This window comes from Melopsittacus undulatus, chromosome 1 (assembly GCF_012275295.1).
Source record: "Melopsittacus undulatus isolate bMelUnd1 chromosome 1, bMelUnd1.mat.Z, whole genome shotgun sequence".
Lineage (NCBI taxonomy): Eukaryota > Metazoa > Chordata > Aves > Psittaciformes > Psittaculidae > Melopsittacus > Melopsittacus undulatus.
Window position 1 is genome coordinate 111,456,697 of NC_047527.1, and position 14,079 is coordinate 111,470,775.

At 36.8% G+C, this 14,079-nt stretch overlaps 1 protein-coding gene across 1 annotated transcript in view; it reads left to right on the forward strand.

Moving 5' to 3' along the window:
- PARD3 (par-3 family cell polarity regulator) overlaps nt 1–14,079 on the forward strand; it is a 450,917-nt gene that overhangs the window by 171,624 nt on the left and 265,214 nt on the right. The window contains 1 exon segment of the mRNA XM_034070217.1: nt 8,080–8,258. Within this exon segment, the coding sequence (XP_033926108.1) occupies nt 8,080–8,258 (179 nt within the window).

Genomic DNA, 14,079 nt, shown 5'->3' on the forward strand with positions numbered 1-14,079 from the left:
ACTACAGGAACAATTTGACCATTCAGTTTTAGGGGATTTTTCAAAGATGTGGGAAGGAAAATATCTGCCAGCTTCCTGCCTGTGTCTTGTATCAGTGAAGCATTATGAACTCAAAGCAGCTAGGAATTCGTTCCTGTCACTGCAAACATTTGCCAGCACTGCAAAATGACTTGTCAATGAAGATGCAAAATACAGTCTCTTCATTATAGCTAAATGATCTTTGATGTACACAGAAAATCTACAGCAGCAGTAAGTTGAGGAACCTTACTGTTGAAGAACAACTGTTTGAAGAAGTAAGGAGCAAATTTTGCAAAAAAGACCACAACATCTGGGGAACTAGAAGTGCATCTTTCCTATGTTTGTAACAGTAGTGTGAAAATAGGTAAAGAAGTAATCCAGCATGTTTTAAGGAAATTCATGAAGGATGTACTCCTGAAACCTGAGACTGCAGCTCATTAAAGCATACTGGAACATAATTTTTTGACAGAGATGAGCAGAACATTTGTAACAGGTGACATTTTTGTCTTTTCTTTTGGCATACAAAGGTATTTGCATTTTAGAAAAAAGCCCAGAGAAAGACAAAGAGGGTGCAGGTAATTAAATTTTAATGTTGGTTTTAAGCCTCTTTCTCTAATTAGCTTTAAAAGTCAGCGTCTAAATTGAGTTTCAAGGTGCAATCATCTTTTTCCTCCTGGATCTCAGTATTCAAAAGTATAAGAAGAAAGGATATTAGAGAAAGAGAAGGAAGATTGTTATTTTAAAGGCCTTTCAAGATAAGGATTCAACAGTATCTCATTATTAAAATATAACTGTGGCAGGTTGATGTTTTCTTATTTCTGAATTTCAAAGTCATTGAGCAGTCATGGTTGGGAAAATGGAAAACTTAGATTCTATTAAAAGAGACTAAAAATAATACTAAGAAGCTAAGGAAGGATTCTTTTATTTTTCTTTGTAATATGACTTTTTAGTGGCTTGGTTGTGTTTTTGTTTTTTTTTCACTGTCACCCATTCTTCCAGAGATGATCTTAACTTTTCTATGAATTTTTAATTATAGGCATGCTAATTCAGTGTCATGTATTTCTTAAACAAATGCTAGCACGCAGTGGGGTTTTATTTGTACATTTGAAATAGGCAAGTGTATTTTCTGTATGTTTATGTTATGGTTAGGGACATATGCACACCTGTCAAATTTTGGAGGCAGAATCTGAAAATCCCATGGCCTGCCTCATTCATCTGCTAGAACACGTTGTGCATTCTTAGTGCAGTGGTACAGCCTCCACCCCACTCCTGATGTGGCTGCCTGTATGCGAGATCTCCAGCTGCATGAGACAGTGGCATGAGGAAAAGAGAATAATTGTGCTTTCTCATGATTTTAATGTGGGAATGCTTATAAATGTGCTGGTTTAAAGCTAAAGAAATAACAAAGCAGAGAATAATATTTGATAACATTGGAAATATGTCTGTGAGGAAGTACATAAGCTGTTGTTTGAAAATTAATACTGGAAGAATAACAAAACAGTTGGGTTTGTACATGAAGTAATTATAAATATCTGGAATTGTGTGAAGTTAATGACATTTTTTTTTCCTCTGTAAGAGGGAAGGCAGTCTCGTTATTAAACCAAGTGTTCTGAATGTAGAGATATTAATTTTAGAAGCTGATGTTTTAAAGCACAAGCATAATTTCAAGCAGAGAAACGCTAGTTATTTAAACTGTGCCATTTTCAGCTTTCTTGTAATTCTGAACGGGAGTGTTGTGAACACTAGATAGTTGGCATTTGTAGGTGAATGATGCACAATTGATGTAATATTTGCAAACGTTAAAGCATTTGATAGAAATGTGTGTGGGAAATTCCAAGTTAGTGTGATCATAAACACTTCAGTATAGTTTGAAAATCACTGCATAAAACTTAAAAGTTGGAGGTAATCTTAATCTAGCTAGACAGTGCTGTCCAGTAGGGTGTCATGAGGATTTCCGTTAATTTTATTTAACCTCTTTAAATCTAGGAGGAACAGTACTGCAGATAGTATGTTAATTAAATTTCCAGATGTTGATAAACTAGGGAAGGAGAATAATATGAATGAGGGAAAAGATAAATAACCCAATAGAAATGTAATAAACATACTGGGGAAAAAGCAATTTAATTCATTCTGATTAAATAGAAGCTAGTGTATAAGAATATTGATCTAAACTGAACATATACTGCAATTATCAAGACAAAGATGCTGAAGTGAAGCTATAGAAAAAAATTTAGGATTTCTGTGCATGCTGTGGATTGATATCATGATGATAAAATACCCAAATATGGTTGTTATTGACTATGTACCAGTGTCAAAGTTAAAAAAAAAAAGAGAGGGAGAATGCTACTTTTAAGACAGCACTGAGGGTATTTCCTAAGAGATTTACACTATTCTGGGTGTCTTCTGAGCAAGTTAAGAGCAGAATAATATTTGCAAAAATTAACATCATTGGAGAATTAAAAAGGCAGAGGTGAAGTTATGTGCTGCGTAGCACTGTTAGGGGAGAAATGCTGTAGTTGCCTGTTATACGTGAAAGTAAAAGATAGTTTTGTAAATGAAAGGGAGATAACTAGTAACAGGAGGGTAAACTTAGCGAAAATGAGAGATATTTAGAAAAAGAAAATTCTGAAGATTTTGACCAAGTAAAGAGCATTTACTTTAAGAAATGCTACAAATTGTTTTAATAAATAATCATCAGTTAAAACTGAAATAGATTCTGTGGGAGAGCAAAATACTGCTCTGGGCTATGAAGAGACAGTTGGTAGTGTATATATATCTTTCTCTTTTGCCGTCATGACCAAAAATGTTTTTCTGAAAGGATCTACAGTTAGTGGTAGCTTTGCAGTGCTACTCGTTTACGTCCCTTCCAGCAGCCATCTACACATGCATCTCCGCATGCCTGTGGATGCTTCTGCAAGACAGGCAATACAGTTGTCCAGAGAGTAGTTTCTTCACCTCTTGAAGCTGCTAATGTTTTTAATGTTTTTTGTAATTCAAGATTCCTACGTTTGATTCTCACTGTTTAATTAATTTTGTAGAGAAGTGCTGGCTTATATTAGCTGCTGCTAGGGTTTAGTGCAGTTTGTAGATAAGTTTCCAATCAGCCGTTTTTTGTCTCCAACTGTTTTTCTTCTATCTGTGATCCAGTTCACAACAGTCTCAGTGAAGTCTTTGGAACTTACCATCATCTTGTCTCTGGAGGTTTGCAAGAATGAAAAGGGATTTGTGGGATTGGAGTTTTCGAAGGTCATAGGAACGTTTGGCTCTTGCTGTGTCTAACTGAGTGGAACAAGGAGCTGAACTGAACCTACTGAAATTAGAACCAGAGCTTGGGGAGCTGTGCTGGAGCATGAAACTCAAGGCTAGTCTAAATATTTTTAAAGAGAGATTTCAGTTAAATATAGAGAAAGTCTTAACCTGTAGTTTCAAGTACATCAAGCTGAAAGAAGCAGTCCTGCTTTCCTGAGCCCCAGGATGATCCTTATTCATCCTTTCTCTTGCACTGTAGACAAGTATTTGAGTGGTATGACGAGCTGGATGGGAGATACAGGCAGTAAAACTGTTGAGTCTTTGTCTCCCATCCCCAGAATGGTTTCCTGATGCTGAGGTAGGATCTAAGTGTGTCTTTTGTACACAACACACTCTCATGTACGTATATACCTGTGTGTTTGCTTTCAGGAACTCTTGTCTAACCTGAGCAGCTTCTCGTTGAAAGCTACTCTTTCCCACATATTTAGTTTTTGGTTTTACTGAAATTTCTCAGAGAATAGTGCATGGAGGGAAAAAAGTAAGTCCTGTTCAGGCCTGCTCACCAGTCATGGGCCTGATTGTCTGTGTGAGGTGCTTAAATTCAGTGTACAGTAAATAGTGCAAGCTGTGAGTGGCACTGAGGAGCTGAAGCATCAGTTGAAATCTTCACAGAATAAAATTTTCTTAGCTATGCTGTATAAATACAGGTATGTGTTTTTCTAGTCAAGCCCTCAAAGCTGCCATCTGAGAGGAAATTGGTATAGGAAGGTATATATTAGCTCTGCTGTGAGAGAGCACAAGCTTTTCTGCTGAATGCCTGCATGTAAGATGACATATTCAGCTTTATGGATGAAATTTGCCAGATCCTCAAATGCTTTTGCTCGTGAGCGTATTTGAAAATCAGAGAAGGTGATGACCCTTTTAAAATAAAAATGGAATTGCTGGCAGGAAGGGAAGGTACAACTCTGTGTTCCTAACATTTAAAGACGGTTATAAAATGTGTATTGGCTGTTTTTATAATTTATAGTGAAACTGCTTTTGCTTTTATTAAAATGAGACTTCCAGTCAGAATTTCATGATTATGATTGTGAACATTCTGTGATCCAGCTTGGATTTATCCTACAAATAAACATTTTCTAGCAGAACTGTGGCTATATACATAATTTAATGGGATTCTCTGTCACACATAATTCTTCCTCGAGTTAGAGTATTGGACTTATGGTCAAATACCTGAGTTAACTTGAATTTGGCTCAAGAACTGAGCTAGTGGTAACTTTCATGATTTTTAATTTAATTTTTCCTTAATTCTTAGACTTTTAAAACTTCCTGTAATTCAGTATTAGATTTACTGTTTCAAGTGCTTATTTAAAAGGCACCTTAGCTGCAGAAGCAAATCAATATTTACAGTGCATTAGTGCCACAGAGAATTTGAAGCCTTGTGATTAGAGTTCATTGCTGTTTTATTCACTCTTCAAAGAAACCACAGACTTCAAACGGTATCAGCCATCATCCTGGAATCAGTGACATTGCATTGGTCCCATGCGTACTTTATCTTGCGGTTTAATTATTAAGTTCCTTTCCTTTTATTTTGCTTTTAATATTTCAAAGTATATCCTCTCCAAATCTATAAATTCAGGTAAACCAGAAGATTGTAACCAGCAATATATTAGAAAAATCTCTTCAGTGAGTTCTTTTATGTTGTTATTTTAATGGAGAATATCAAAACCTATTTAGAACAGTCTCTAGGAATAGAATTGGAGAGAGGGATGCAGAAGATTGTATTTACAATTTGTGGTTAACACAGTGTGTACAAGGTTTAATTCTTGGATTAATACCTGAAGTACTATTGACCATTGCTAAGCAGTGTACACTAGCATTAGCTTCATGAGCTTGTCCCATTCCAGCAAAAAATAAAATAATTACCATATGTTTAAACTTCTAGTTTAATTGGGAAATACATAGATCAAACACACCCAAGTTATTGTCTTTTATACTTCTCTTTATTGTGAGGTTTGTTTAGTAATGCAAATCACTTCTCTATGTAACCATATTCATACAGAGATGGAGAGATTAAAATTGATCACATTGTGTCTTTATATGTCAAAATACCTTTTTTTTTTAAGATTTGGAGAGATATTCAGTAAATGTCTGACAGTGTCTCAATAACAAACCTTACTAAACCGAGCTGGGACATACTAAATGTGGCTCATCAGTGAAGAGATTTTTGTAGAGAAACTTCTCATGTTAATGTTTTCTCTGGAGCATAATAACATGTAGGAATTCTGTTGCATAATTCACTTCCAGTATTGTGAAAACTCTTTACTGCTTTCCATGGTGCAAATTATCAGGTTTTCACTCCAAAGCAAAAGGCAAGGTAGTGATGACTGCTTGCTTCTCTCCAGAAGTGCAGACCTGTGTTCCAGTTTCTTTCTTTCTTTCTTTTTGGCAATTTGGCTTCTCTTGTACAGAAGTTCACCTAACTGAACTTTTGTTTTGTCAAGCAGTTTGAAGAAAAAGTGTAAAGCTACAAGAACATTTTGCTATCGCCATGCTTATATATAGATGCATGAGCATAAGGAGCAAGTGAACTCATGTTTGAAAATTGTAATTCTCTGTTGTAGGGTGGGTAGCTGAAGCAAACAGGATAATATGCACGGGCTGCTGCTTGGAACAAATATAGATTAGTACTTTTCTTAAGTGGCACTACATACTACAGAACCACTTTCTTTCTCGGGCTAATCTAATAAATGAGAGTGTATGTTCAGGGCTACTCCAGCAGCACAGACACTGCTGTTAATGGGTCACTTCATTAAGCGCCGTGGGGCTGGTGCTGGGACTGCAGCTGTGCCACCTTTGTTACAGAGATCTCTTGTGATTTGATAGTGCACTGTTATTATGTTTGCCATCTAGGGGGAAATGAGAGGCTTTACCTTCAGCTGCTTCATGAAACTTGAAGTAGTTGAAGACAAGGCAATCAAAGAAAAATGCTCTATTATGCATTTATGAGTATATACTGAGTAATCAAAATCTTAGTAGAGTTGACTCAGACCATAAATACTTTTCTGCATAATTGATCTTTCCCAAAATATTCTTTTAATTACTTCTAGTTCCGTTATACACATATGTATATACATATGTATGCGTATAAATACGTGTACACATAATTTATAAAAGAAAACATTTTATTTGCTGGAAATTAACTGTTATGAATATCTTTGGTATGAAAATGAAAAAAAAAGTGTTTTTCTTTTTTCAAAGGAAAGAGAAATACTAGAAATGTAATGGAAAAACATTCATTAATTCTTTGTTATTCTTGTTCACCAGAACGAACATAAAATTGAGTGACTGTTTTGGTGTTTGATCATGTTAACATTTGTGCATATCTCAGCAGCACGAGTCCTGTTGATAAAAGCCTCACACATTTTCTTTGTGTAGCATGACTTACTATTTCTCAGTGTCTTCACAATGTCATGCAAAATAAGAATCTTTCTTTTAATATTATGATACTTAGCATTAACATATTGTAAAACTTAAGACCAGTTGTTTAAGAAAATCCCCTCATTGTGTTTTCCTGCTGGTATTGTGAGACATGCACCTTCATCTTCCTGGGGGAACCATTTCATCAAACCATTGTAGTCCTGGTTTTCATTCTCAGCTGTTGCCCATCATGCCTTTGCCACTGATTCTGCTGCTTAGTGCCATAGTTTTCACCTTTTCCTTTTCCACTTTGCATTCAAGGTTCCCAGTGCAGCATTAAAGAGAAATACAACGGATAAATCACGTCCCCTCCGTTCCGATGCTGAGTGGGAGAGTGCGAAGAGGTCACAAATACAGGCAGTCTGTTTGTGCAAAGAGACGATAGATGTGTGGATACTTGTTGTAGGATAATAAATGAAATTGGAAAAAATTAAGTTGTATTTCAAGGGAAACTAACTGTAATGTGCCATCACACTTTCCAGAATGGATTTGACCTCTACATATATTAAAAACCCCTATCTCTTTCCAAGCAGTCTACCTGCCTGCTGCATTGTTTATTACTAATAAAATATTTTTCTCCTGTCAGTCATGCCAGCTGGAAGGCTAAGGGAATCCAGGTAAATCAGCACATGTCTTGTTTCAGCTGTCAGGAGGAGGCAAAGTAACATTGCAGAATAGAAAACAGTCAGTTCTGTAAGTTTTGAGGAAGAAATGGAGAGGATATTTTAGAAGGCAAGGGGGGCTGCCTTTTGCTGCAGAGAGGCAGCTTCTTGCTGTATATTGTGTTGGCAGTGACTGTGCTGTAGCTGTGGCAGTGCAGTGGCGGAAAAGTGATAGAATCATCGAATCAGAATAGTTAGGGTCGGAAAGGACCTTAAGATCATCTAGTTCCAACCCACCTGCCATGGGCAGTCATCCTAGTTCAGTTCTTTGTTACCAGGTTGTTGACTTTAGGCCTTTGACTGCTTGCTGTTTAAAATACCTGTAAGTCACCTTAGCCTCCTAGTTGTTCAAGTTTATGCTGGTTTTTAATTTTACACAACCCACAGATAGTAGCAAGGCCGTGTTTATACTTGGAAAACCAACAAGCTGTGCTAGGTTCAAAGAGCTGAGGTTTTGCCCTCATTTTCTCCTCGTGTGGTCAAGCGGCAAGGCTGTGGTTTTGAGGAAACAGGCCTTGTCCTTGAGGAGCTATGCTGAGGTCAGTAATTCCTTACTCTGTGAAACCACATTTGGTCAAAAACCACCCATCCACAGCTTGAAAAAATATTTTTCCTATGTGAAAAACATTTTAAATCTAGTCAGTGTTTATTTACTGTCTGTTTTATTCTTCAGATATGCCTCTTCATGTCCGACGTAGTAGTGACCCTGCACTGATTGGCCTCTCAACCTCTGTAAGTGACACAAATTTTTCTTCAGAAGAACCTTCACGGAAAAACCCTACGAGGTGGTCCACAACAGCAGGCTTTCTCAAGCAGAACACCCCTGGCATACCCAGTGCTCATGAAAGAAAGGTATATTTCTTTCCCACTTTTTATCCAATAAGTGACAAATGCACATGAATCTTGAATTGTTATTTTATTCTTCTCTCACCTGCTCTTGGTCTAAACTTGTGTTTTCTGACATTGTCCACCAAACCCATCATTATCTGAGGAGTGTTTTTAGCTGCATGTGTATCCTGCCCTTTGGAAACTCTGGGTGGTGCCCACAGCAGGGGCTCCGAAAACTTGATTTTTGCCATTAACTGTAGTTGAAGCTCTGATTGCTCATTACTCTGCAAAGCAGGGCCTAAATGCTGTCGCACATTTTCTTTGAATGAAAAAGGGCATGCCTATAATGATTTTTCTGATCTCCATAGATGTCCTAATGTCAATGAATAATTTGCATGCCAGCTGGTCTGGTCTGTCTTTCTGACGCAGCATTGCCAGTTTTTACTTTCTGAGGAACTAGTCAAGTAATACAAAACACAAATTGCAAATGCTCTCTCTTCTTGATAACATTCTTAAAACTAAAACAGTGACATATAAAGTGAGCCTTTTTTTCCTTTATTCAGTATCTCTTCATATATTTTATTATTAGCTTGAGAAGTCAGCAGGAAGCTCTCTTCTCTGTGCATTATTAAAAAAAAAAAGAGGAAAAAGCATTCTCTTTTGTACAGCCCCTGACATTGCCCATAATTGTGATGGTAACTTGTGACAGACTTAAAAGGAAAAACATATGTATATGTTCCAATAGAAAAGAGTAATTTTTTAAGAAAGTTGCACTTTTGGTTACCATTCTGACTGCGCAGCACAAGTTCCTCTTGGAAAATATGCAGTATGTTGCAGCTATTTATTTTTTTTTCTTTAATGCTATTAATTCTGTATGGTATTAACACAGACTAAGACTGCATCCAGGACTCACACCTCAAATAAAGATGTTTTTACATGCTGCTGATGAACAAACTATCTTCAGTGGTCTTTTGGTAATTTCAAAAACATCTATAAAAACACAGTACTTCTAGGCACTGAGGTCCATGTTCTTACAGAGGTGTCAGTTTAACATGGTATTGTTAGGTGTCTGCTTATCAGGATTTTGGGTAGGTAATGGTGTATTTTCTGTCACTTGTACTGATGTGGCACAGAAGTGCATGTTGTTTTGAAAAATATCTTTTATAATATTCTGATTTGGAGAGTAAAAATGATAATATAATCCATTTGAAGTATTAACATTTTCAGCTAATTTTTCTGAAATCCTAATGAGATTGCACTTCATTGCTCCACAAGCATAGATATGAAGGGCCATACACAGCATAATCAGATTTCTTTGAGTGTCTGAAGTTAGGAGAAATTGAGGAGAGTTGAGCAGCAACAAATCTTTCACACTAGTCTTTTTGTATTGTTAGCTGTTCAGCATTTACTTACTCTTGATTTTCATGAAAATATTTCATGTCTACTGGAGCATGGTGACCAAACTGGAAGGGAATGCATGTGATCTCATGTAGCGATGGGGGAGGCAAGGCACAAGAGAACATTAAATCAAAGAGATGGAAAAGAATTAATATAGGTTAGTACAATAGATACTGATAATTTCTTTTACCATTTTTGCACACTCTATACATCAGTCCTTTGAATAGAGGAGAACACTTAGTGCACTATTTTTAATAGATAACTGGAATTAAATAATGATTGCTTGTGCAACATATGTTATGAATTAATCTCAAGTTCGTTTGTGCTAGACTGGTTTTTCAAGTTTTCAACATCTTGATTTCTTCATGCAAATCAAGATTTTATAGTGAATCCTATTTCTCTTAGGAATGGATATTAAGAATTCTCCTCTCCTTTCCAAATATTAGCAGCAATTTCATTTGTAGTATTATTCTAAAACATGCATTTTTGAACTATCTGTCGGCAATCATTTATCAAAGTATTAACACTGCATTTTGCAAATGTTTTTAGGTTATTTGGACTGTATCAAGTCCTCACTACTTATGTTAGGTTATTTTCTTCAGCTACTCGAATAACAAAAGGAGATGGCTGTACTTTGTTCCAGACTGTTTCATTGATTATAGATGACACAGACGTTTCAAGCAAAGCAACGAGAACAATCTTAATTTTCTGCTCAGTGCATTGGGCTTGAGCACCCATATATCTTTGTGGGCGGTTGGCACTATGTAATGTTTTCACTGCAGTTCTCTTTCTTGACAGCACAAGAACATATGTTCTTGGGCTGAGATTTGCAGCACAGTTGTAGATTAGCAACTTTGCCCCAGCAGTATCTTGCAGAAACAAGAAAAGGGTTTCTGGGAGTGTTGCCAAAAGCTTAATCCACCTACTGACTCTAAGAAGTGACATTGCTTTCAGCCCGTCACCTCTAAAGAGAAATAATTGACAGGTAGAAACCCTTTCCAATTTTTGGAAGAATTAGCTAACAGAAACTGCATGTATCTGGCAGAAGGGATTTGTTTCTCGGGGGCAAGCGAGAGAAGACTCCTTACTGGTATTTGTTTCATTTTGGGTAAGAAGAATTTGGAATGGCAGGAAAATGGGCAGATGCCCAACCTGAGATGAAATGAAGGGGTGGGAGTGCTGCCATGTACCAAAGGCTGTGAGGAGCCAGGACATATGCCAGTACTTCTGGGCAAACAGAAAAGGAAAAGGGCACTGAGCAGGGGGAAAAATGTGGGATGTTTGAAGGATCCTGTTGAAGATACTGTAGTGATACCTGTAGTTATTAGGGTAGATGAAGCAGGACATGAGGAAAAGAAGAGAATGACCAGAGAAGGACAGAGTTGGGTGTGAAGAGGCCTGAGTAAGTCTTGCAAGGATTTGAAAGTGTGTTGAGCTTGAGGTGCATTTCTACTACAGTAAGTAAGATGTTTTGGTATGAAACCCTTGCACTAAACTGGATGTGATCTGTCATCCATCTTTCATATCATCTCATCATAAGGAAACGTCATATCTACTGTCAGGATATCACAATACACTCTGTTTCCTTAGAATTGAAATCTCGATAATTTCTGCTTTCTGTGTTACTAACTTGTAAGAGCAACTTGAAACCAGATGTTCTGTGTCCCAAAGTACTTATTATTGATTATTTAGAAATTATCGTAATGTTGTTAATTGTATTCAGCTAAGTAACTCCCGACCTCGTCCTTCTGTATCCTTCACATGAGTGGTTTCAATCAAATGGTTAGGTCTCCTCATCTGTGCAAGTATTCACCAAATTGGCTTGTGATTATCAGCAGCTTTAGTAGGAAAATTCACTTATTGGCATTTTTCTTAGACTGAATATTAAAATCACTTTCAGATACTATTGTGTGTATGAGAGATGTATCTGTATTACCTGGTGACTCATGGCTTGACTTAATCCTCTTTTGCTTCCTTAAGCCATTCTAATGAAACAAGGAGAAATCTCATAGTAAAAATACCTTCTCAAAGGCCTGCAGTAATACCTGATTTGCAAGCTGTAATTTTGTTTGAATTGTGTTGAACTGTACAGCTGAACAGATTGTATGCAACTGAAGCATATCGTGTGTGCTTTTTTTCCACTGCAGGAAAATGTTTTTTTGATAGTCTTAACTTGAATCACATTTTTAATGAAAGTACCAAAGCCTATTGGCGTAACTAGCTGCCCTTAATAGGTACGAGCTGCATTAATGAAAATTACCTTTCTTTTCCCTTAGATGTTTGTGTTACTGTATTGGAAGAATATAAAGACAGCAACCCAGATATGTTGCATTTTATAATAACTGTAAATTAGTTATCCCATATATTTTCAGTGTGGGTTTTTTTTTTTTTTTACATTTGCATCTCTATTTGTGTTGAGGAATTGTATATCAGCTATCTGCTTCGATCCTGCTTCTCCAAAAGACACAAAGCTGATGTAGTTAACCTGCCTTGCTTAATATGGGGATATGCCATGGCTAACTGGTTTATGAAAAACTTTCCATTGTGACTTCTTTGAATTTGATTCATATATTGTTGCATCAGAGATAACAGCATTGGTACAATAAAATAAAGCGACAATGTACAGTAAGAACAAGATCTCAAAAGACAGCAATGAAGGGGAAAAAAGACTGTGCATGGGCTTCTGTGCATCTCATTCCTGGGTTCACCCACCTGGAGCAAAGCAAATGGCACACAATGTGCTCTGTGGGGTGGTTCAGCAAGAGCAAACACGTAGCTGAGTGTACTTGGTACATAATTTTTAATTCTTTTTTTTTTTCCTTCTCTTTTTGCCTTTTCCATTTAGTCAGCAGCCATGTTTTTTGCTTGTTTGTTCTTAATTAGGTTCACCCATATATGTATTTTCAGGTTGAAAATAGACCTGCCTTGTAGGAATAACTATTCTTACGGTATACTTTCTTCCTTTTTGGAAACCTAGTCTTTTTAGGCTCTGTAAACTGCAGCAGAAGAATTTGAAACTGCCTAGGAGTGATCTAAGTCTCATCTAGTGTCAAACCCTTTACCTGTGAAGAACAAATCTCTACTTGCAGGTATTTTGCTGTTCCTATGGGTGGAGACTGATGAGTACAAAATTGCTGGATTGTAGGTTTTTATATTTACATGAAAGATGCGATGCTTTCTAATCCTCTTTGTAAACAGGATGAAAAAATACTTCTCTGTCTAGATGTAAGAAAAGTATGCATGCATTATATGAAAAGCTTCAACAATAAGAGTGTGTCAGTGTCAAATTCAGATTTAAATGTGAAAATTAGTTTAGTTTAGACTTGAGTCTATTTAAACACAGCTTAGTGAAGTTTGCTTTGTCACTGTCACCATGGCATGGTGTTTCAATAGATTGCAATTCAGAAGATTGTAGAGCCCTGTGTTATAGCTCTGTGTATTAGTGTAATTTTACAGCCAGGGAGTCTGAATTGCACAGTGTAAATCAATTAAATTGATGAGGAAAGACTGGACTAAAAGGATGAGCATCATTCTGGGAACAAGAGACTGAAGTGTTGCTAATGTTTCTTGGGAACCTCTGGTTTGTACTCCTGCAGAAGGGAAGTAGCATGTACCAGATGAACAATGTCGTTAAACTGCCGTAATACAACAGAGTCAGCTAAGGAGAAGTACATGGTAAATGCAAAGAGCCTGGCAACATTGTCATGATAGGTTTTAAACCCTCCCACATAATGACTGCAGCTTTCTGCTTTCAAAATAAAAATGGAATATTTTAAACAAAAGTTCTGAAGGATTCAGTAGCCACGAATATTTCTTCATCCAAGTTTATTGAAGCAGAGCCTTTTTCAGTGAGACAGTCACAATTTTTGTCATTTCAGATGTAATTTCATGTAGACTGAGAGGAAGGGAGAATGAGAGTGTGTTATCCACAGGTGACGAAGAAGAGTGTTTTAATGCAGAAAATGTTGTTATAAGAGATAGATTAATGAAAATTTAAACCCCTAAATTTACATACATCAGTTTCTTTGTAATAGTAGCTCACTGCTGGCAGGTTGTCATGTGATGATGAAATAGTCTACATGAATCGTACCCAAACAGAGCACAATATAAAATAAAAATCGTATGTGTTATTTTTGTCCCGGGTAGTGTGTAAAATTCATGACTTTCCTGGAATCACAGAACTGCTGAGGTTAAAAGGTACCTCTGGAGGGCATCTAGTCCAACCTTTCTGGTCAAAGCAGAGTCAATGAAAGCAGGTTACTCAGGTCTGTGTCCAGCTGGGTTTTGAGTATGTATATCTCTAAGGACAGAGGCTGGGCAACCTCTTCTAGTGTTTGATCACCCTAATAGTAAGAAAGCTGTTTCTTATGTTTTGATAGTATAACTTGTATTTCTTGATATGCTTATTTCCTCTTGTGCTTCCACTGGATACCATGCAGGAGAGTCT